The 23,634-nt window shown below is 41.7% G+C and overlaps 4 protein-coding genes across 9 annotated transcripts in view; 1 reads left to right on the forward strand and 3 right to left on the reverse strand.

Annotated features, from left to right (window-relative positions):
• The first annotated feature begins 312 nt into the window (after nucleotides 1-312).
• Nucleotides 313-1,009, forward strand: gjz1 (gap junction protein zeta 1). The gene is given in 3 exon segments (XM_076760269.1): nucleotides 313-690; nucleotides 692-800; nucleotides 802-1,009. Coding segments are annotated over 3 exon segments (462 nt in total). The 5' UTR covers nucleotides 313-535; the 3' UTR covers nucleotides 1,000-1,009.
• Nucleotides 1,010-1,174: 165 nt separating this feature from the next.
• Nucleotides 1,175-10,877, reverse strand: LOC143339177 (circularly permutated Ras protein 1-like). Of its 3 annotated transcripts, none has more exons than XM_076760266.1 (21): nucleotides 10,816-10,877; nucleotides 10,417-10,514; nucleotides 9,356-9,610; nucleotides 8,234-8,449; nucleotides 7,937-8,077; nucleotides 7,751-7,831; nucleotides 7,573-7,646; nucleotides 7,127-7,312; nucleotides 6,979-7,020; nucleotides 6,641-6,730; nucleotides 6,304-6,455; nucleotides 6,105-6,186; nucleotides 5,432-5,562; nucleotides 5,152-5,236; nucleotides 4,925-5,031; nucleotides 4,731-4,843; nucleotides 3,170-3,287; nucleotides 2,461-2,601; nucleotides 1,729-1,822; nucleotides 1,608-1,634; nucleotides 1,175-1,525 (listed from the first exon to the last, which is right to left on the reverse strand). In XM_076760266.1, the coding sequence occupies exons 1-21, from the start codon at nucleotides 10,842-10,844 to the stop codon at nucleotides 1,436-1,438; spliced, it is 2,352 nt and encodes a 783-aa protein (XP_076616381.1). In that variant the 5' UTR covers nucleotides 10,845-10,877; the 3' UTR covers nucleotides 1,175-1,435. The 3 variants fall into 3 exon arrangements, with proteins under 3 accessions (XP_076616381.1, XP_076616383.1, XP_076616382.1); XM_076760268.1 differs by having other exon boundaries at nucleotides 10,417-10,467; nucleotides 10,816-10,865; XM_076760267.1 differs by having other exon boundaries at nucleotides 10,417-10,518; nucleotides 10,816-10,865.
• A 1,064-nt stretch (nucleotides 10,878-11,941) lies between these two features.
• Nucleotides 11,942-19,277, reverse strand: LOC143339146 (protein kinase C and casein kinase substrate in neurons protein 3-like). 4 transcript variants are annotated; one of them, XM_076760213.1, is made up of 10 exons: nucleotides 19,143-19,277; nucleotides 17,454-17,524; nucleotides 17,159-17,315; nucleotides 16,685-16,920; nucleotides 14,840-14,995; nucleotides 14,236-14,411; nucleotides 14,009-14,129; nucleotides 13,624-13,691; nucleotides 13,437-13,516; nucleotides 11,942-12,563 (listed from the first exon to the last, which is right to left on the reverse strand). In XM_076760213.1, the coding sequence occupies exons 2-10, from the start codon at nucleotides 17,508-17,510 to the stop codon at nucleotides 12,451-12,453; spliced, it is 1,164 nt and encodes a 387-aa protein (XP_076616328.1). In that variant the 5' UTR covers nucleotides 17,511-17,524; nucleotides 19,143-19,277; the 3' UTR covers nucleotides 11,942-12,450. The 4 variants fall into 4 exon arrangements, with proteins under 4 accessions (XP_076616328.1, XP_076616327.1, XP_076616329.1 ...); XM_076760212.1 differs by lacking the exon at nucleotides 19,143-19,277 and adding an exon at nucleotides 18,751-18,864; XM_076760214.1 differs by lacking the exon at nucleotides 19,143-19,277 and adding an exon at nucleotides 18,751-18,845 and having other exon boundaries at nucleotides 17,454-17,528.
• A 1,973-nt stretch (nucleotides 19,278-21,250) lies between these two features.
• The window catches only part of LOC143338906 (SH3 and multiple ankyrin repeat domains protein 1-like), a 40,062-nt gene continuing 37,678 nt past the window's right edge, over nucleotides 21,251-23,634 (reverse strand). The window contains exon 28 of the mRNA XM_076759782.1: nucleotides 21,251-23,443. Within this exon, the coding sequence (XP_076615897.1) occupies nucleotides 23,392-23,443 (52 nt within the window). The 3' untranslated portion in view covers nucleotides 21,251-23,391. The remainder of the gene's footprint in view (nucleotides 23,444-23,634) is intronic.

A 23,634-nucleotide genomic window follows, 5' to 3' on the forward strand; every position in this document is an offset into this window, starting at 1 on the left:
AGCAAAGTCAAGACACATGGTGAGAAGCAGTAACTCATACAGTATGTTGATAACGTGTTTTGCATCCATAAAACACTGAATGCAAAGTGACGGTGACAGTATTCCATTAGCAGTCTGCAACTTTTAAAGGTAAGCTCTCTCATCTGCTACACTTCACTCCCATTAATGTTGAAGTACATTAAGAACAACTTCATGTGCACCATCAGGCCAGTGTAAATTAGCTGTGACGCTTGTGAATGCCTAAATGAAGTTTCCATTAATGCTTCCTTAAAATTAAAGACTTGAGATGGTATCAGATGTGAGATGGCGGTACAGCTTTATTGTACAGTGCAGAGAAAATGATGAGGTGGGGTCAAAATCTTCAGTAGATTCTTGTATTCTGGTGCTGAAGAAACAGCAGTTGACAAAAAATTAAGATATGCAAGCACAGTTGAAAGTGAAATGATCAATCAGAAATACGTAATTACACTTTTAGCAGTAGTCTTTTACTTTTGTTCAACTTCCATGCTGTTACAGTTACCAGCCAGGAGGGCCGATGGTGGCCTTATCCTCATCTTGTGGATGCCACCACCACTTACAAGTCCTGTGGGTTGGCTTCCTGTGTGTCTGCCTGGTGACCCTCCTGCTGTGTGAGCTGCCCTTCAGTTTTAATAGACGCTTCCACAAACCTGTGATGGTGTCCTGGGACTTTGGTCGTCCTCCCTGTCCTGCTCGTGGAGCTGTTCGCCTCCCACCTGCGCTTCCTGGTCACTGATGTGGAGCTTGGGGCTCGGGGGAAGGAGGAAGCTCGAGCTGCCTCCGCAGCCCCCGAGGGGCAGGACGGTCATAGATCTCCACAGAGACAGATGTTCAGCAGACATCTGCTCAGAGTTAGATGTTTATGTTGTGGGGGCCGCCCCAGAGAAACACATGTCTGTTTATGCTTTGCCTTCCATCTCAGGGATGATTCTTGTTTGTTCAGTCTTATTTTGCAATGCTCACCAACTCTGTAACCGTTAAATATTGACACTTCTTCATCTTCACAATGTTCAGATTTAGTATACATGAATTAGATGACCGCTTGTATTTACTGTACTTGTACTGATGCATCTTCTGCTTCAGTGCCATTATGTTAAAACACAATTACATAATCATAATCAGGACTGCATCGTCTGTTGTGTTGGAGGTTTACATATGTTGTCATACAGTGTCAGCTACACACCCACTGTACACCATGCCGCAGTTTCAATATATTGCCTATTGCAATCATTTAAAGTCCTGCTCTGGCAAATGAGTTTCTCTATGATACAGACTGCCACGTTGATATGCTGTCATGCATTATTTACATTATGAAATATGCGATGGATATTTATTCAGCCCGATGATCGAAGTCAAATGGCAGCATTTATCCTTGTCATTCATGACTTGAGGTAAAAGGTGGAGGCTGAGCAGTTGGCTAGACTTTATGTTTGTTCTTCAGTGAGATTGACTTCCTGTTGCTGTGCTTCATGGTGTAGAGCAGCGCTGCACCAGCGTCTGTTAGGGACTGGTGGGGGAAGAAGACTACTTGTAAGTAGAAGTATTCTAATATAAAGCTGTATAATATCTAAAGACATGATGTGAGTTACCTGTGAGTCTGAAACAACGGACATCCTCTGGAAAAAAAAAAAAACACAGTTAAGTGTTTAATTGTGGTGATTCTAACAAATGTGAGGCACTGAAACTGGTAGGAATCCTTTAAAAACTCACCCTTGTGAAGTTATGGATGTTGTTGTATATTGGCTCCATGGTTTTAACCCATTTTTCGTATGTCTTTTTGTCCTCCACACTGCGATTATGCTCTCTGCAAACAGACACACTCACTTTTTACAGAACAGCATCTTCAGAAATACTCTATCTATTAAACAACAGCATGCACTCAGACATATGCTGTCATGTTACTGATAATATCAAGCTTTAGCCTTTGACAATCTTAAACTTAAATGGTAATTTTGTATGAACCAGAAAATCAAAAAACAAGTCTTGGGGTTGCTTGTGAATATTTAAACAAGAAGAGAAGAAGAAAACATTCAGCAGTTTGAGATAAAATCAGCAGTTAATCAGATTAATCAGATGTATTTGAACATTTTAATGCTGGCCAGTTCATCTGAGTTTCTTTCTCCTTTAAATCACATTCATGCCTTTTTAGCTGGTTGAGTTTTTCTCCATTTCTGTAATCTAATTCAGTTTTTTTGACACCTAAATTCATATTTTGGTTTATAGTATTTGACACAAAATGTTTTTTTTAACTCCTTTTTAGTATAACTTGCACATTTACTGGAGTTAATTTTTCCTGTCTTTTGTCTTTTCTGTAGGTGTTGAATGTGTACAGAAGCAGCCTTCATTAAATCCATTTGTCAGACTTTAACATAAAGCAGCTCTCATTCTACATGTTGCCCACACACTAACGTCAGAGATTTCTCCATCCCTCCTGCAACTCACATTGCTCTCTCGATCAGCTTCCTCTGCAGCTCGCCTTCTCTGCTGGCGTCGAGGAAGCGGCCCCTCACAGCCAGAGCGGCGCTGGCCTGCGACGAGTTGAGCTGAATGATGGCCAGAGACAGGGAGGACAGGGCCGCCGAGCTGAGGAGGAGGGTCACACTTTTAGCATAAGAGTGCTTTTCAACATTTACAGCCTCAGCCTTGCCATTGTACCGCTGTGCACAAACACGCGGCCGCCACTTTGTAGCCGCTCAAACGATGAATTGCATGACCTTCATTCAGAATATGAAGCAGGCAGACTGAGCTGAGAGGTTCATTTACTGGGTGACTGAATGTTAGAATGGAGGAGAAATGCGATTTACATGGTGCAATCATTTCTGCATGACGCGAAGGCCCCAGTATCTCAGCAACAGCCAGTCTCCATTGATTTTCAGAGCTGCTTTGCCTAAAGGTTCACAAAGACTGGTATAAAATAATACGTCTAATCAACTGTTGTCCTCAGGGTGAGAACACCTCATTGATTAAAGATGTCACAAGATAATTACTTATTTTAGCTTAGGCCATAAGCATACAAACAGCCCAGTGCAGCAGTGGTGTGTGTGTGTGTGTGTGTGTGTGTGTGTGTGTGTGTGTGTGTGTGTGTCTGTGTGTGTGTGTGTGTGCATCAGACAATCTCAAAACACTGTGATTATGGAAACATCATTATCACCTGTCATCGGTAACATCTCGCTCTGAAGTGATCACTCTGAGCACCGTCGGTCCGTTCCTCTTCTTGTACCTGATCTGCAGCTGGATGGACACACGGCTACCAGAGGCTGGTGCTGACACTGACAGGAAGCACAGAAACAACACAAATACGACTACAATCTACTTGGGTTTTTTTTTTTTTTTTTTTTTGGAGCACAGAGAAAGAACATAGTGATTTTTGACTGTAATAAATATGGTGTAACAGCCTGGTTTGGACATCCAGTACTGCGGCCTCAATGAGGACTCAGTGGTCAGACTGGCTCAGATGAATAACCTCTGATCCATCTGATGGCCTTCCAAAGTTCGGGTTGAACTGCTGCAGGATTCATTAGTCCAGATGTGCTGCATAAAAGCTAAGCTGTGTCTGCATGTGTTGAATTATGAATAAGAGTTGACAGCACTCAGAGTGGCTCTGTGAAGCTCTAACAAACATCCATGGGCTGCACTTGGGCACAGTGTTGCTTTTAGCTAAACGCTAATCTGCTCACAGCGACTACGCTAACATTCTGATGTTTATGATGCAATATTTACCAGGATTCTTCATCTTAGTTTAGCTTGTTAGCCGACTAATATTTGCTGATTTGCCCTGAACACAAAGTACATTTTGCATATTGCACAATTTAGTAATAATAATAAAATAATAAAGTGTTGGACAAATGAATTTTTCTGACCTGATGAGGGTGCAAGAGGACAAGATAAGGCATCACCAAAGGACTAAGAATTGAACCTCTAGGGACCTGGAGCAAATTTCATCCAGTTTTTAACAATTTTTCCACTAAAAACCAAAACTGTCAAGCTCATGGTGGCACTAGAGGAACAGTCAGGGAGTCACCAAAGTCATGACGATTCATCCTCTGGATACCATGATTGTTTGTACAACATGTCCTCGCATTCCATCTGATAGTTGTTTACTTGTTTAGCCTGGATGAAAGTGGTGGACGAACTGTCGAGCAGACAGGTTAATTCTATGTGAAGCTATTTCTAGCTGACAGACTAGTATTTGCAGAAGGTATTGCCTTTTCTCAAAAAGACTACAGATAGTTCTGTGACATGTGCATCCAGTTTGACAAATTCCTGCCTTTGCAGAAGTTGTGAGTCACAGACTTTGGTTGTTGCCTTACAGCTTTTGTGTTACTGGACCTGTTTTTGTGCTTTTCCTCAGTCCAGCTTTGTCAGGTCTTGTCTTCAGATCTAATGTCTCTTGGTTCACATTATGTGTTCCTGTCTTGCAGAGACCTCAGATTGAGACTTCATGTTTTCTTGTTTGGTAACAACAGAAATCACCATTTTGCAATGATCAGCAAGACCTGGCAGCACAGCAGCACCTGTGATATCCCCGAGGAAGGCAGCAGGACTGCTACTGAAACTGGCAAGGTAATAAAACAGAAAGACTATCTCTGGTGAGGCGAACATTTCATGTTAGCCTTCAGATGGTCACTCGGTACAGCTGATGACTAGGGAGAGATTAACCACATGTTATTACTCAGTCAGTCTATCAGTGGTGGCACACCAGTTTGTCTCACCTTCTGCATCCTGTTCACCAGCTCCAAACTGGAAGGTGATCTCTGTATCTCGGTCCACGTTCCCCACCTCTCTGGTCCCTTTGTGTCCTGCCTGTCTCTCTCCTTTCATGCGCCTGAACCAAGGGAGAGCATCAGTCAATGCTTCATTTAAGTAGAAATATCTGTATTTCAGGTAGACAAAGCACAGCTCTTACAGTGATTGGGGGAGCAGTAATGTGACAGTGCAATGTGTAGCTATGGTCCTGTTTTCGATGATCTGTTCAAACTCTTGGTGCAACCTTTTGGGACTTGCTATCACCACCTAGGGCACAACGCACACAGATAACAAGATCTGATGAGTGGTATACATAATAACCGTACTGGCACTTGGGATACAAATCTCACAGTCCTTGAAACATCACAATTTTAGATCATCTCTTACTTTCCCCCGTGTGCGATCGGCCAGTCTTCCCAGCTCGTCCAGCCTGCAGTCTGTTCCTTCTATGGACAGCACAGACACTGTCACACTAACAAAAGAAGGACATTTCAGTATGAGCTTCATCACAGCACAGCAAGCAACACCCACCTTCCTGACCCCTTATTAGTGCTAATATTAGATTTAGTCTCATAGTTATTTTTGTTGGTATGTAAATATCTGTTCAACAGTACAGTGATTGAATGCTTGTTCCATTCTTGACATTGATAAGGAGATGTAGACCAACCCCTGACTGGCAGCATATTCCCCGAGTTCTTGGTAGAAGATGGTGGATGAGAGGAGGGTGCGAGCACTATTATCCTCTTCCTCTAGATTCCCCAGCTCTGTGTTGGCCTTCCCATCTGTACAGATAATCACCTTCGAGATCAGCAGGGATAGCAGATCAGGATTGTATTGTTTTTAGAACACGGAAAAATGTAAATACGGGCAAATGATTGCTGTAGGACCACACTGAAGGGTTTCTTTCGCATGTTTGTGACCATTTATCACAAATCATACAAACTCTCCCAGCTCATCCAGTTAAATGTGCAGACTGGTAGTACATTTTAAATTCAGCCTTGCAGAAATGAATGGAAATGAATGCAGATAGATGCAGGGAAAATAAAATGAAATGCTGGTGAAGGTCAACACACAAAACCTCATATTCAAATAAAGGGAGTTCAAGTGACCATCGCTGTGTGGGATTCCTGGTTCCTTTTCAGCTGAACGCGCATGTGTAATTTCTGCAACTGGGAGTCTCTCATTCAAAACAGTGAAAACTAAAGATGTGGTTCGATGACCACGTCAATTGTGGATTGAAAATCTGTCAGATGTGATCCAGTGTGTGTGAACTGTAAATAGGCTGAAACATGCCTATATAATGGTATGAATTTGTGAATAAAACTTAAGACCAAACCTACTTTGGACCCTGGTTGTCTGGAGGCCATTGCAATTGCCAGAAGAGCAGCCGGGCCGAGAGCTGTGGTCCCACTTTCAGATAATCTTTTAACAAGAAGAAAATTAAAAAAAAATACATGTTTTAAATGAGGGCAATTTTGCTATCATGTCATAAAAGACAAAAACAATTGATTGCACACCAATTACTGCTTTTTCTCTGACCCCAGAAGTTGTCTTTGCAAGTAGTCTTTGGTCTGTGAGAGTGGTGGTGGACTGGGGAAAGCAGCTGCAACCTCTTTCAGATAGTCACTGTCGGTCAACTCCGCACCAGTCAAGAAACGCGACGCAAAGTTGTCATATCCATGCATTGTGACCTGGCCACACAACAGTAATTCGTAACAGTAATAACTAGCATTACATGCTCACATTTCTATGTGAGAGACTGGAGAGGAAGTCAAATATGAGTCAGACACAAACTTAAAAGACAGAAGGAGAAAAATGAGGAGAGTGAGGGATTTTAAATGTACACATTGTACAATCTTTTAGATGGTGTGTATACCTCGTAGTTGAAGGTGATGAGTCCAACTCGTAAGTCAGGTTGTTGTTCACTTAGTCTCTGAACACACTGCAGCACAGCTTCCTGGACAAACTGGTTTGAATACAATGATTTTTATCTCAACAGCGTCTTGATGGCATCTCTGGACAGCTGTTCCTGTTGTAATACTCTATGTTGTGCACGTACACAAACACCGAATTCTCCATTTTAAAGTGATCTTATAACGTTGTGTTACTTTGAGACATTGCCCTTTTATAAATGAACTCTAAGTTGACCCACAGCTTTGTTTGTTTGTTCATTTTCAGCCTTGCAATGTTCAGAGGACACTTGAAAAGACTCACTTGGAGACGGGATCTGTGGACAACATGCTCACCCTCTGACACCTTAAAACAACAGAGATTAATCGTTTTAAAAACACCACAGCTTGGGTTTGTGAATGCCAGCTGTCACATACAGTGAACAGATCGCCATCAGTCATGTGGTTTTCACCTGGGAGGTGATGCTCATGGAGCCGGAGATGTCGATGCAGAAGAGCAGCAGAGCGTCAGCAGCAACCGGGGGGGTTTTATGAGGACGGAGCAAAAAGAGGCCATCCTGGTAACCAGTAAGGGGACACTGTGGTAAACTGGGAGGGCTGGTGGACTGCCAGGGCTGACAGAAGTAACACGTTTGAACCTGTAGTTCAGCAGGAGGACAGAACACACATTTACACAAACAAGCCCACGTCAGGCAGCGATCCCAGTTATCCATTGTGTCATTAAGCTATGATCAATAACACTTATGCCTGGCTGCCACCAAGAGTTTGCCATGCTCTAGATTTAGTGATTACAAGGAGATTTATAGTTACTACTCTCATTTGAAATCAATGAATCGTAATCATCTTACTACTTATCCATTTCAGAATAAAGATTAAATTAAATACAGCATGTAAGTACCATATTGTCATAGGAGGAGTCCAGCACAGAGCCACACTGGGAGCAGGAGGTGGGTTCTCCTTGTATGGTCGGCACTGGGAATATGCAAACACGATGGTCATTGCAAGCCAATAAGACCGAAGATAAAACGAGATGGCTGATAATGAAAGTTTTACTGTGATGATAAAAATTTGCCAACCTCTTTCCTCTGAGAGTAATTTTCCTAAACTGACAAGAACCACATTAGGATTCCCTGGCAGAGACCCCGTATCTGCTGATCCTGAGTTGGGAACAACAGGAGCATTAAATTAAAGAGCATTCGGTGGCATAAAGCATGAATAATGAGTGTTGTTCTTTTGACAGCATGACAGACTGCTAGAATTACCTTTACTGGCTGGTGATGGGACAAGTGACGGGTCTGAAGGTGACTTCTGAGATGATGAGGGAGACGAGCGGCACGAGGGTAACAGAACCAGGTAATCTGGTATTGACTTCATGAACGAAGGTCTCGGAGGAAGGGGTGGAGCTGTGGTATGAGAGCAAAACAGAATCAATCTGTATGATCCGTCTGTTCCTTAAAGCTATTAGCACAAAGTGGCTACAAATCTGGAAAATACAGTGTGTTGTCTCAAAAACCAGAAAATCTGGAAACCAGAAACCAGAAAAAAAGTGGTCGGTTTACCCAACGTCTGGGCCGGCACTCTGCTAGCATCAGCTGGCAGCTTCACCTGGACCCCGGTGCCTTCTGGTGTAGTGTATGAGTAGTCTGGGTCCCAGGGTTGCAGGTTTAAATCTGGTTCATCTTTAGGGAGGTCGTAGGTAAATGTCTGAGTGTTGGTGTTGGGGGAAGGGAGTGGTTGGCTGTTTGCTGCAGGTCTCATGTGTGGTGGAAGAAGAGCTGAGGAAAGCAGAGAGAAGCAATTTGTTAAAGGAATAATTAACCCAAAGAAAAAAAATTGTCATCACAAAGGGTAAACATCAACCAAACACACAATGATTTACCACCTGAAACTCAACCAAACCCTGGGCTTCACTCAAATAACAACACAAAACAAAACAAAACAAAACAAAACAAAACAAAACAAAACAAAACAAAACAAAACAAAACAAAACAAAACATTTTCTCTCTCCTGGGATGCACATATCCAATAGGTTGACTCGGTATCTGTGCTGATATCAATGTAAATTCAATGTTTTTGAAATCAGTTGCATTGTTCAGCCGCAGTGTACCTGGATTTAGTGACATAGCGATCCCTGGCCTCATATTACCTTACAGATTTCATATTTCAGAAACAGAGAGCACTGGTATGGGATTCTATGTATCAGTGCCCAGAGCTAACCTGCCAGAATCAGTATTGGGAGAGCAAAAGTTAAAATGCTCTAGTGTTATCTAATCATCCAAATACTTTTAGCTTAATGTTTTCAGATTTTAAGATAACACGCGTCTGTGATTTCTGCCTTCAGCACCTGTGACATCTGAATCCATGGACAAATAAAACCAGAACTACCTGCATGCTTAAATACCACAAGTGGTAACACTTGTTACCATGTTTACCTTGTTTGCATAACAGCTTAACAGACATAACAGCTTAACAGACCCTTGCACATTTTTTATGTCATAAATAATTGTTATTCTTTCAATTATCCATTAACTTTGATAACTGAAAGTTAGCAGCAGCTAACATTTCTGTGTGTCAAGCAGCGCTTGTGGAGTGTGACTGAGAGGACACCAAAGGGTATTTGAGGTAAGAGTACAGAATCTTAGCCCGTGAAGTCATACATAATGTCGCCACATTCACATTACCTGTTTTTCGTGGCGGCGTTGTCTGCTGAGGAGTGACGCTGATGGAAGAGGCAACCTCTGATTTATTGTGAAATTCTGCATTTTCATAGAAGCAGGTGGACTTCACAACCTTCTTCGCCTCCCTGCCCTTTTCCAGCTGTTCAATAATCTTGGTGGGAGATGGGAGGGATTTCGACGATTTGGCCTCTGCAGGGTTTGTCGGAGGAGGAGGTGGAGGAGCGCGAGGACGGACCCAGTTAACAGGAGGGAGAAGAGCTAAAAAGCATACAGATATGCAGTACAGTGGCTGTGAATTTGGGAGCAGTTTCTTGCAAGAGAAATGTGAGCACAGACAAAACAGCTGGTACAGTGATGACCTTTGTGCTGAGAGGAAAATGTGACTCAGGTGGCAGATGGCTTTTACTGAGCAAAGAATCTGAAAGGAATATCTGCTCTAAGATAGACATGAGAGGCTGTCTGTGTCACTGATTACATAATAAATAATGGTACTTAACCAACCAGTCAGAAAGCTCTGAAAAAAGGATGAAAAACACCTGCATATGGTATCAATTTGGGTATTCAAAACAAACTAGCAGTTAAGTTGTGATTGAATATTCAGATGTACTTCTCTCATCTTTCTCTCAAAAATCATTTCCTACATTTCCCAGAAGGCCTTTTGATTTCCTCCAGAGAAAGGACCTGACAGCAGGGGCATGTGCAATCTGACAGCGGTGTGCACTCATGTTTTCCCTTGTTTTTTTGGGTGTTTTCATAGGTGTTACCCACTCAGCAGTAATGTCTATAAACCACACCTTATTAAAAGATTTAGTCAGGTTGTAGAGTCAACAAGGAAGCTATCTGTCGAAGTTTCAGATTGGAAACTCTTTCAGGTGTCAAAGTCCACTGAAGCGGCAGAAAAAAATGTCTGCCTAGCGGAGGAGAGGAAGAGGATCAGCCTTGTACGATTGAGAAAATTACAACTAACCAGCCAAGCGGACCAGGAATCTTTTTAAACGAGTATCAGCATCATAAATTGTGATTTCTCTGATATCGTGCCTGTGAGCGTTTGAAAGAAATCCCACCTGAGCGCTTAATGACATTGGCACTGGATCGTTGGCTGTCCTTGTGAGTCACTGATGGCGGCACATAAACAAACCCACAAGCAAATTCCATGGTGAGTCTACCTGCCAGTGAGAGACAGGACATGATTTAACAGGACGTGATGGCCAATAACACATTAAAGAGGATACACTGGCTTCTTTGACGCATAACACATGTAATTATCATCCAAATCAAAGTAACCAACCATTATTACAGTGTAATTTTCTCTGGGGAGCATGTGACATTCAGTTTCTACGACATTGACACACCTTCAAGAAACACTCCAATAAAAGAATCAATGCAGTCAACACAAATCTATTGTATCTGTAACATAAAATGAACATATCCTCTAAAAATAAGCTTATTTGAGACATACTTACACATGCAGAGTCCTTTGAACACAGAGCATACAGTACAACCAAAAACATGAAATCCACCCAGGTGTCAGAAATGTTTAAACTGCTACGTGACGTCTTGTCATTCACTATGTGTGTCTAGACATCTTGTCCAACAGGTTTCTTTTGTCTCAAGTCTATGACACCATAGTGTGGCGTGTGCACAAAGCTGCAAGATTGGGTGCTTAGAGACTTATTTATTAAGTCTGGTTAAACATTTCAGGAATGTAAATAAAAAGGGTGGACGGTTGGACAATGAATTGACAAACAGGGCAGTAAAATTACAAAGGTCAAGATAATTCATATGCACAAAGAATGATATCCTACACTGGCCTGGAAAACTCTTCCATGTGCACAGATCTTCCATGTAAAATATATGTTAGTATGCCAAGTATGCCATGCTATTATACTCCAACTCATCATCAGTCATTCGTGTGTGCACCCGGGAAGAAATGTGAGTCACACAAGACAATAGAGTCTGTAATGTTATATTATGTTATGTAAAATTGTGTGCTGGAGTACAGAAGAAATAAATACTCAACCTGACAAGCATGTTTTAAAACATAGGGACCAGCTGCTCTGTGAGGCTCCAGTACTGATTTGAGCAACAGCATATTAACATGTACACACCGACAATGCTCACAAGCTGATGTATAGCAGGTAAAATGTTTACCATATTCATCATTTTAGTTGAGCATGTTAGCATGCTAACATGCTAATTAGTGTAAAACTCAAAGTACAGCTGAGGCTGAAGGGAGTGTCGTTAGCCTGGTCATAAAACCAAGTGCTGGACAAATTATATATTTGACCTGCTGATGGCGGTAGATGAGAAGTTAAAGGACCCCCAGTGTTCATAATTCATCGTCTTGGGAACATAACGTGTACAAAGTTTCACAGTTGTCAGTCCGATATTTGATGAGACATTTAATGCAAAACCACAAACGTGAGGAGAGAGGATTTGAGGAGATGTTGAGATATTTCATTGAATAAGTGAAGACTGTGACCTGCTGGTGTTGAATCATTTAGGTTGATCCTGTCGGGACCATGAATGAACCAACAATCCATCTGATAGTTGTTGAGACATTTCAGTCTGGACCAAACACGACAAATTAGAGGCAAAACAATGACACTTTTATTTTGAAAATCCATTCACTCAGTCATAGTAACTTCTGTGTGCTTCTACATAATACTTATTAAGTAAACATTAACCTCATGTGCACACCCAATGTAAACCTGTGCTTGAGTGGAGCCATGTATCTGCATTACAGTGACCTAATGACTCGGACTTGATTGCAGTAAATAAATATCTTCACTTTTTCTCTTTTTTTTTTTTTCTCTTAACGTGCACACATGCACACACATACAGCTCTGGCACAAACAGTATATTCTAGTCTCTGATAAGTTAATTCATATTGCAAAAGTACTCAAACCAAGTAGGTTAGAATATTATGGCCTTGGCCAATTTTACAATTCAAAAGAGGCTGGAAACAGATTCTACGTGACGTGAACTCAGCATCAGCGTGACAACATAGAATACAATAATTATTATTTTTAGAACATCTGAAAACGAGCTCTTTGAGAGAAATAAGTTGAGGACATAGTATGCTGGACAGTGTGACATCACTCGGCAACTTCAACATAATTGGCGGGGTAGAAGCCCTCCTTCCCTCCACTCAGGACTCCTCGACACCAACCCTGGTCGTCCTCCTCCTCCACCTTCAGGAATACTTCACCTGGGGTTAAAAGGGATAAAATGATGATATTGAAAAAACACTGATATGTGGGGTTGTCATTTCTACAACCCTGAATCCAAAAAAGTTGGAACACTGTGTGAATAAAAACAGAACGCAATCATTTACACACCAACTGTGCTCACTGACAGCGGTTTTATGAAGTGTTCTCGAGCCCATGCGGTAATTAACTAATTAAATAACCTTTATACAATCACGTGTTCACAAAGTGGTGAACCATGATACTATCACCTGTTACCACTGAACCTGTTTACCTGTGGAATGTTACGAACAGGTGTTTTTGGATCGTTCCACAACTTTCCCGGATGATATAAAACATTAGATATATTGTCTGCGTACTGTTTTCAACTCAGTATAAAAGGGTCAAAAAGGATTAGGAAATGATTCTGTTTTATTTATGTTGTACACCCAAAATCACTTCTGAAATACAAAGCCTGTGAATGTGAATATGAACGACATTAGACATCAGTTGTACTGTCTGTACTGCAGACACATCTATTATCATACTTAGATAAAACTACAGCGTGTCATGAAAACACCTCTGATTCACGTGTCAGTCTCGACGATGAGGTGAAAAAAAAGCTGTTTTACACAATCTGTGATTTGAACTTCAATAATCAGAAATCATGTAACGTCAGTAAACTGCACACTTATGTTTACCAGCCTGCCTGTCATCATTCGGCAGGGATGAGATGCATTTTTCTGAGTAAATACATTTCTGTCCTCCCACTCAGATGTACACTGATACAGCGGTTGTAACTTTGAATAAAAATCTTGCCTATTGTAGCTGTAACACTGAGACTAACACTGCTGTCTAAACACATCTGAGCGTTGTCATCACATCACACTTGTCACCTGCTTTAAAGGACAGCTCATCACCCTCCTCTCCCACGTAGTCGTACAGAGCTCGCACCTTCACTCCCCCAATCATCACACTACCAGGAGAAGAAAGTACACGTTTAAACAGTCAAAAATATGACTTGGAATGAAATGTAAATTAAAATTAGTTACCATATATAAAGCAACACACTGGATAACTTACGGTCGGCTATCTTTTCTTTTCTGGTCTCTCTTTTTTCGTTTTAGCCTCTTTACTGGGGGGACCCATTCCTGATGGAGGAGATAAAAGTTCGGTTTCAAATCATCAACATTTTAATCGATGCTTTAATCAAGTAAAACATGCACTGCAAGATTGTGCAAATATTCACACAACTGAAGTGCAAGAGTGAAGTGCAAACCTTTTAAACCAGAGATCTGTAAATGTACTATGTGGTGAAAGCTCTCAGGCAACGTGTGAGATCATGTATTTCTTTAACTGAAGTAAGATTAAGAAAAACATTACAAGAAGCTACTTTTTTTTTTTATGTTTCTAATGTAAGACATGCTAAATGCTGTATTTACATATAATTCCAGAAACTATAACACACCTCAATCTTTGGCCAGTCGGTGGGCATGCCCGGACCGTGGTGGTTCCTCCACCATTTGATATCATCCTGCTCACTGATGGACATCAGAGTGTGGTGCAGCTCGCTGTACACTGCCTTCACGCTGACACAGGGACACACAGCTGGTTTGTCATGACACAATGAATGCATTAACCTCAGAGTCACACACACACACTACACTCACACCCAGTCCCCTGACAGCTGCTCACCTCTCGTTGTTGGTGATGTCAAGATGCCTGTGGATGGAGAGGAAGGCCTGCTTCAGGAAACTGATCCTCTTCCTCTCCTCCTCCTGCGACTGTTCAAAAATGGCCTCCATCTCCTCCATGTAGCGGGGTGTGTAGGACGTCACGTCCTCCAGCACTTTCTCATAATCCTCTCTCGCCTGCAGGCAGCTCACAAGAACAGTTTTATGATGAAAAGTCGGCACATAGTCCCACAGAAAAGAGCATCTACTGTGTTTCTTTAATGGCAGACAACCTAAAATGTTTAAATCATCTGGTGCTCTTTACTGTTCCCATGCTGGGTTCCATAAACACTGAGCAGTGTAACAATAACACATCTCCATACAAGGGAAAAGCCTGGAACAGACATTTAAGGCAGGGGCTCATGTTTAGATCTGATAATTCCTCAACTGAATAAATATCACCACATGCAGCAGGCCAACCCAACTTTCTTGGAATGCAGCATGTTAACTGTAGCATGTCATAAATCAAGAATTGGGAATTTAATTGTGTGGTGAGAGAAGGCCTTATTCAACATCCATGACTTACTAGGAGTGAAGCAGTGGAGTGTGTTAACATCCCTCCTCACCTTCTCTTTCGCCTCTGTGGCCTTCTCTCTGGCATCTGAGATTTTCTGCTTTTTCTCTGGACTCATCTCAGAGTTTTCGTTTGCTTGTTTCTCTTTGTCTTGGGCTGTCTGTTCCCTCTGACAGGACTTGTGATATGCAGCTTGGGCCTTCTCCAGCTGTTGAATACACATTCACACACATATTTACTTAAGGGAAAAGTTTGGCATTTTGGGAAATATGCTCATTAGCTTTCTTGCTGAGAAAAGATGAGAAGATCAATACCACTTGCATATTTTTGCTCTGCCAGCAGCTGGTTAGCTTAGCTTAGCACAAAGACTGGACATAGGGGGAAACAGCTTGCTTGGCTCTGTCCAAAGGTTACAAAAATCTCCCTGCCAACATCTCTAAAGCTCACTAACATGTCATATCATTGAATACATAACATAACATATTGTTGATTTCATACAAAAAACAAGCTTTTTTAGATTTTACATTCATTTTGATTCATGCAGTTATGCCATCCCTGAGTCTGTCTTTACAGCAGTGCTAGAAATAAATATACAAAAATGGATTCATAACTTAAAAGAATTGTTTGAGATTTGGGGAAATGCATTATTCACTTTCTTTAAAGAAAAGATTGACAGCACATGTATGCAGTCATAGTTCAGCTACAGCTAGCAGTCAGTTAGCTTAGCTTATGGGAGGATATGTGCTACACAATTTTTTGTACAGCCTAAAGTCAAGAAATAGTCTGGCACCAAACCTCTGTAAAAACACTATGAGTCGATTTCATATTTCTTTATGACCTAAACAAACACGATGCGTGTTAATTAGTCTAGAGGTGTTGGTTGGCAGAGCCTGACTAGCTGTTTACCTCTGTTTTCAGTCTTTTAGCTAAGCGTAGCTAACTGTCTCCTGACTGTAAGATTTGAGAATGGTATCATTCTTCAGACGCTCAGCGAGAAGAAAAATAAGTTACGCAATAAGCAATATGTCAAACATGTGCTTGATAACGTTAACGCTCTGCAGAGTTTGGATGCCCAACAAGCAGCTTTCACAAGACCACATGCTGACAGAGACAGTGTTCTGCAGGCAAATTTTGTGGTGAACGAGCTAATAGCTAAGAAGATGAAACCTCATTCAGAAGGAGAATTTGTGAAGGAGTGCCTTGTTGCGACTATCACCAGACAAAAATTGTGGAAAACTCCTTTAGGCATTTGGCGAGAGCTCTCACGACATGAAAAGTAAACGAAAGGAACTGAACATATTTGCTACGCCTTTTAATGTGGAACCAGCTGATGAGCCTGACAACCAACAACACAAAATCATTGAGGTGCAAAGCAACAAGTTCTTTTCAAAACAGACTCTTTCAAAGGCTCCACTCAAGACTGACCGACCAAAACCTGGAAAACCAGCTGCCAGCAGCATCATCGTCATCATTACAACCACCTGATGCCTCGCCACAGAGAAGCGGTTCCAGCCATTATGTTAGAGGTTAGTGTGATATGTGTGTTCAGTAATTTAGTAGACTGGATGTCAGAAAACTGAAATGGCCCTTGATGGGAAAAAGTTCCCCACCCCTGCTTTAAAACATGCTGAAAAACTACTGCTGTGTACTACAGTGACCTCTGAAATAGCACTTTGCAGTATTCATCAGCAGACGGTGTTACCAACTGATGGAACTGTCAGATGCAGCTGAATACTGGAGAATAAAAGCTAGTAAGTGGGCCTTAAGTAAAGATTTTGTGTCATACTACCATTACTACTTATGACCACCATGACAAGCATGTGGAGACAGACAGAAACCCACCCACCCACCCACCCGCACACACATACAGATTAATCTAAATAAGAATGTGTTGGACCTTCAGCAGCTTTTTGCACCAGGGTTTCTGCGCACGTGAAAAACTTGTGTTGTTGTCGTAGCTCTCCTTGAACCCACAGAAAAGTTTCTTTGGAAAGATCTCCTTCTGCCAGGTCTTCACCCGGTCCCCCTCCTCAGCGACCAGTGACTGAGAGATGGAGGAGTGGAGGGCAGACAAACGCTCAGTGGAGGCGAAGAAACATTGCCACGCCCTCATGAGGGAGCCATAAAGTGGCCCTGGGAAAGGAAGGAAACAAAAACAGATTGAGGAATGACATGACAGAGAGCACAGAGGTGAGTCATGGAGAAATAATGACCTCCATTTGTCTACTGGGGAGTTTTAAACAAGCACAGATGCAGCCATTTAGTAAGAATCTAATTTTTTCAGAGCTGACTTGATCAAAAAGGTTTGGGAATGCATGTTTTCTGTCTCCAGGCCGCTGAGGCTCCCCGGCATTCAGCTTCTCGTACTTACGAGAATCCACAATGGACTTCCACTTGCTGCTCCACTGGCTGAGCTGCTGGGCGTACTGTTTTTCTACCTTTGCTCTCTCCATGAAGCAGGCCACAATGTCGTTGCAGGCCTGGAAGGACCGATCAGTTCGGTGCACTGTACGCACATAATTCCCCGGCTGGGAGGAGGAAAGATGGCGATAATGTGTAAGAGTAACAGGACTGCATTTACACACACATATGAGTGCTGTTTTGGATTAAGCAGCTATTTCTTGGGTGGCTGTTTTCTTAGATTTGATCATAAGTGTAATCCTCACCATCCAGAAGCTCTCTTTCTTGGCATCCTCGGGCGGCTCTTTAGGAAGGCTCGCCATCTCTGGGAACGTTTCTGTCTCAGAAAAGAAAAGATAGCTGTTTGTTTCACACAAGAGAGTTGCTAGACTGGTTACAGTGCATAACAAGCAAAGCACTACAGCTTTCACTGGCAGACAGGTGACAAAGATGATTAGCATGCAACAGGTTGGACCTCTACACGGTGTCATGTGCAGATACAGCAGGCTGACTTCCTCATGAGCAGAAGCGTTCCACCTGTACACCAGACATGTCTGATAGGGAATAATTGGCAGCTGGAACCTTGCAGTGTGTGTGTGTGTTGCTCAGCTTATTGCCATAACAACTTAGACAATCCCGATGAGGTGTTATTTACAGTGTACAGTGCTTGGATACATCCAAACCCCCTGCGTGAGTAAGGGGAGTGTCGTTGCAGTGGCAGACTGGAATTCACAGGGGTGGGATCTGCCAGCAGGAACTGAACAGCTGCTCCAGCATTCTTCCTGTTGCCTTCCCAAAATAAACAGCGAGGGAAAGGTCATCTTTCCCTTTGCTCTGACTAACACAAGGCCTATTCCAACCAACTGTCTTCCACTCTAACTCCTCCTGCCATTTGATGCAGAGATCACGACTGAAAGAGTGCGAGAGGGGCAGATTCCTGATTTGGCAAACAGACGGGAATGCAGGATTTAAAAGGAAAAAAGTGTCCAGGTAGCCGAGATTGTTGACCAGCGCGCAGAGAAAAGCACAAGTGGTGGATACACTAGAGAGAGAAGGCGTATTGAACAAAAGAGCTGCATGCACAAACACGCAAAAAAACGCAGTCACATTAGGGCCTATTTATGTCTGGGTAACAAGTTGACACATTGCTGGCTGAGTAATATGAAAATGACTAACCGCACCTCATCACAAGACCGAGCATGACGGAGAGTCAGGCTCATCGAGAGCTCTCTTTCCCTCCGCTGCCTGGTCTTCATACTCTTATTACTGATTATTATCATTATTTTTATTTATTTATTTATTTTTCAGTTGCTATGAGCTCCTGCAAGTGGAAACATGGTGGGGTTAGATGTCACTTTTGGTCACTTTTTATCTGATTCTATTTCTGCATGCTGAAGAAAGGAAGAGGTTTGAAACAGGAGCTCATTTTCTCACACAGAAGCATTCATATCATATTCAATGCTAAAACAAACAAACAAACTAAAAAAAAACTCCATCCACAAGGCAGTAAAGAAGCAAAAAGTGGAGACAGAGCAGTCATGCCTGGGAGAAACCAGCACTTACATTTCTCTCTGAATCACCAGTGATTACTCAAGTGACCACTTGTTACTGTAGTTCAAGGGCTTGTTGAGGATTTCTCTCCATTTCTCTGTCCGTCTCCCCCTCTCCCAGTGTGCCTCTCCTCCTCTAACACATGCTTCTCTCCCTCTCTCCTCTCTCTCTCTCTCTCTCCCTCTCTCTCTCTCTGACCCAATTTTCCCTTGGCACTTAAAGTTATACACACACACAAACACACATATACACGCTGTTGATCTGAAAGTGGGCGTGAAACACCGAGACAATGCAAGCAAGCAGAAAGAAGAAAAAAAAAAATGAAACAAACCAGAGCATTTGCATGGTAATCAGTCTGCTGCTAATTGGCTTCAGGGCAAACAAAGAGGGAGGAAGAAACTCACCTTGCTTGTTCTCCTCCCCCGTCTGCTTTGATATTCTACTTCACAGTCAGACCAGGATGAACTCCTCTTCCTCTTTTTCTTCTCTTCTTTACTTTAACCCCATCCTTAGCTTTGCTTCCTCCCTATCAGGCTGTTTAGCTCTTCTTTGACTACCCCCTCTCACTTTCTCTCCACTCTGCTATTAAAACAGCTGGAAGAATCCCCCTCCTTCTCTCTCCTGGCCCACCCCTCCCCTCCCTCTGGCTCTCTCAATATGGTGCTAATGAGATGCTGAACCTTCATTTTGACCGTCGGCCGGTCACAGAATCGTGTCAGTGTGGCACGGAGTCATGTGAGCTTATTAGTGAGTGTATGTGACAGCAGAGGGGAGGCGGGGGCGTCCCATGGCTTGCCACATTAGCTCTGTGGCCCTTTGTGACCTGCCATTCTCTCTGTGGTCAGGCCTAGAAAGAGCATGTTTGACAACAGCCCACCCACAGTTTACTGATTCTGGGATTTACTATTCTGGATATTAGGCCAGAAGTTAAAAGAGAATGCTAGTGTCATCCCAGAGTTTCAGCTCACTTACCGCTGCCTTCATCTGGTTTGTATTTCTCAGTCTTTTTTGCGATAAATGCTGTGTATAATTAGACTTTTCAAACATCCACTAATTTTAACAGAGCATCCAGACCACGTTCACCACCCACCATGCAAGAGATAATGTTTCTCACTTGTGGTTGCACCGGCTTAATATCAACGTGGGTATGTGTTCCATTAGGTTTTATGATGCCAGACGTTGGAATAAGATTCATTTACATGTTAAAAAAAACCCCAAAAACACCACATTGTTGAAAAGAAGGCCAGAATGTGTCTTATGCGAACTTGAAAGTGTAAGTTTTTTTTATTGACTTCATTTTTTCAGCTAAGTTTTTAAGTTATTTATGATTTTACTGACAATGATTTAGGTATTGGTTTGTTTGAAGTGTTGTTTTTTTTTTTGTAGTATGATGTCACTTCAGACTCTACATGTTTTTACATCAAACACCACAATGGAAACACTTAAACGTTCAGTGAGTCAGTATCATTCAATGTCTCCCATTTCACAATGTGAAGTCAATAAATTAAGGGTTACAAACGTCCCCACAGATTTGCATTTCCTGTGGGGATGCCTGGTGACATTAAACGGTTGGTTCACCTAATTTACATGCATTTTTCTCACTTACCACACTCATGTGGATAGTCTCTGATTGCATGTCGCGGTTTGGAGAAACATGCCTTTGAGATCCCTGCCTCGACCCTAGTACAACAGAAATTAATGGAATTTTGTTTGTGGTGCTCAGGGGCATTGCAAAATGACATTTCAAGAGTAAGCTTCCAGAATCAGTGGCCCCCGTTTCCTCAGCCTCAATCGAAAATGCAGATGGGGAACAAATTAAAGGGAAAACTGGATTACATTTGTCAAAAACTCCAACAAATCCAGATGTCGGAACACCTACGGGAGATGGTTAGACAGTGCTCTCTCCCAGCATCATCAAAACATGAAACGAGGGAACATTGTTTTGTATATATATATCCCTGGAGTGTTTTTCTCTGTGGAAGTTTTTTTTCATACTGTGGGAAGAAAAGTGGCAGCTTGTGGCTTCATCCCCACAGAAAAAAACAAGACCTGACATCTGTAATTTTGGTAAATATGAGGAGACTCTAACTAGAAAAATACAAAGAAGGGGCAACCCTGACAACAAACTTAAAAAAAAAAACAAAAAAAAACAGCATTATGTTTATCATTTTCTACTATGAACCTTAACCTGGCCACCATGCTATTTGTCTAATTCCAAGTTGTTTTTCCTCCTTACAGACACGGTTTTCTGCATGAATGCAGCCACCGCTTGCTTTGAATTAAGCCATCTCATCTTCTCCCTCCCCGTGAGCTCTACTCTTTTGTCCTATTAGCTCACCGAGCCTGATGGGAAAATAATCCCGGACCTGAAAACAACGTTGTGTTCAACCACCGCAGGGCTGAGACGAGCTGCTGCCAAATGACTCAATTCAAACACAGCACTTTAAATTGGATCATTATGTGAAACTGTCAGACGAGGGAACCCAAGGAGAAATGAGAATCACAACAGGGCCATAGTTTATTTTAGCATTTATTTCAACACCTTAGTTGTACCTCTATCATAGTGTTTATCAGTATATACTGTATTTTATTTTTAAAGCAAAACTTTATATATATATTTATATATATATACCTTTTATCTCTGCATACTTATGCTCATACTGTATGTAGTCATATTCATTATGCATTTCACTAGACCTAAAATACTCTTTTAAATCATAGTATGTAATGCTTTCTACACTACTGCTCAGTCCTTTCACCTCTTAGAATAGTCCATCATGAGATAGCATCGAGGCAACTCAGCATGAGAATACAGAGTCAAAATTTGAAACTCACATAGAGAGGAAACACATTAACAAACGTGTGTCAGCTTCACTGGAGTCACCACAGGGCGAGCAGTAGAGAAAGCATTTACAGAAAATCCAAAATTAAACAGAAACAAAACAAAGCTTCAAAGAATTTGTCCACACTATTTGGAAGACAGAGATTCTTAAAAATGTTTACATACTTAATATTATTAACTTTATTATACTATATTTTTATATTATCATTGTCGTCGTCATCATTACATATAGATCTATAAATGATGTGTTTTTTGCCTTACAGTTGAATTCACTGCAGGGAATGGCTAAACTGGCATGTTTAAAAAAATCCAGGGCATTCATATTCTCTTCTATGTAACATATACAGTGTTTACTTGAAATTTATCACTCTGAAAAAACCTTTTCAAAAGTGGGTCGGAATATTTCTTTTCCAGGGTTGATGTGTGGAACAGAGAACCATTGGGATTGTCAACTAGTGAGAAAAAAGATGTTTTGTGAGCATTATAAATATGTTTTGGAAAAGGCATTAGAAATAGAAAGGTGTAGGTCAGGGAAAGCATTTGGCCACCAATGCAGGCTGATGCACACGCACAAAATCAGACACACAGACTCACAGAGGCTGAAGGTTGGGGAAGTCAGGCAGACAGAGAAGCAGTAAAAAGCCCTTTTTGATCACTGGACCTGCTGTGTGAGAGAGAAAAAATTATGGCATCAAAGAGGATGGATCCATCCCTTGACCTGTGCTATGGCCATAAACACCAATAAAGTCTAAGAGAAGATGATTTGCAGTTTCAAATGACACGCAAACCCTTTTCAATTCCCTCTGCTTTCTATAGAATAATCAGGAAAATAACAAAAGGTCATTTCACAACAATATTTTCTCAATATTTGTATGTCCTCATTAAGCACAACTTGAGTTCAATAGTTATAAATACCCTGACCAGTTTGAAATGAATGATTGCGATCAGCACTTGGTACAAAACAAATGGTTCTACTAATAGTGAATCCCGTTTAACATGTAAGATATATTTAGTGCTCGCAAAGTACATACATACAAAGCTTACTGGGGCATCCTTTGGGGGAATATGGCAAATACAGTATAGAAAAAGAATACTATTGTTGTCTACCGTTTTCCTCTATCATTTACAGACAAAACCCTTTCTGTCATATTCTGACTTTGGCGCCACTCTTCACAGCCATTTGATACTCTGATCTGCTTAAAGCTACAGAACTGATGTTAGGATGTGACCGTGGTGTGTTTGCATTCTGCAGAGTTTCTGGCTCACCCACATCCAGAAACATTTTATTGGGGTTTACCCTTTAAGCAGCAACTTTTCAACTTTCCTTTGAACTCAGACTGAAGTTTTCTCAGTGCTGCTAAGCAGCAGATGGTGTGAGAATCCATCTGTCAGTGTGTGTGAGAATACCAGTGTGTGTGTGTGTGTGTGTGTGTGTGTGTGTGTGTGTGGGTGTGTGTGTGTGTGTGTATGTTTGTCTTTTACAGCACAAATCGGTGTGTTAATTAAATGCCTGTCCATCAAAAGTTTTAGAGTAAATTTTCAGTTCAAGAGCATCATTTTCATGTGAAATTCTTATGTTCTTTGTACCCTTTCTTTCTTGATCAATAGTCACTGATTTCATAAACAGTATTCTCTACATGTATAGTAAATTTGCAAGAAAACACCAACCCACACACATCCAGCCCTTAGGCTTATGTCAACACAACCTGTTGATGTCCACTGTTCTTCTCTTGTACATCTTCTGTTATTGTTCATCTTTGCCAATTTGTTTCTGTCCCTTTCTTTCATCATTGAATCACCCCTTCACTCTCTCAGTCTGTGTCTCGGGGAGAAGTAGTGACATGCAAAGGAGAGGAGAGCCGCCTGGGGAGAGAAGGAGGGCAAATGAAAGAATAAGAATGGGCGGAAATGAAATAAAGACGGAGCAAACTAATAAAACAGGTTAATAAAGAAGAATAGAGAAAGGGATGGAGGGAAGATGAGATAACTTATCAAATGATTTGCATCTAATAAACAAAAAAGGGATGGTCCCGATAACTTGCATGGAAGGAATG

This window comes from Chaetodon auriga, chromosome 20 (assembly GCF_051107435.1).
Source record: "Chaetodon auriga isolate fChaAug3 chromosome 20, fChaAug3.hap1, whole genome shotgun sequence".
Classification (NCBI taxonomy): domain Eukaryota; kingdom Metazoa; phylum Chordata; class Actinopteri; order Chaetodontiformes; family Chaetodontidae; genus Chaetodon; species Chaetodon auriga.

Bases quoted from the DNA above. Each gene is read 5' to 3' on its own strand.
- LOC143339146 (XM_076760211.1), bottom strand. The intron at 17,316-17,453 runs GTGAGGATTACA...TCCTCCTCCCAG, and splicing joins AGAAAGAGAGCTTCTGGATG to CCGGGGAATTATGTGCGTAC. The intron at 13,692-14,008 runs GTGTGTTATAGT...CTCCTCCATCAG, and splicing joins CCGACTGGCCAAAGATTGAG to GAATGGGTCCCCCCAGTAAA.
- LOC143339177 (XM_076760266.1), bottom strand. From the start codon at position 10,844: ATGCTCTGTGTTCAAAGGACTCTGCATGT. The intron at 7,021-7,126 runs GTGAAAACCACA...TGTTGTTTTAAG, and splicing joins CCATGAGCATCACCTCCCAG to GTGTCAGAGGGTGAGCATGT. The intron at 2,602-3,169 runs GTGATAATGATG...CCTCCTCCTCAG, and splicing joins CGAGATGTTACCGATGACAG to CTCGGCGGCCCTGTCCTCCC.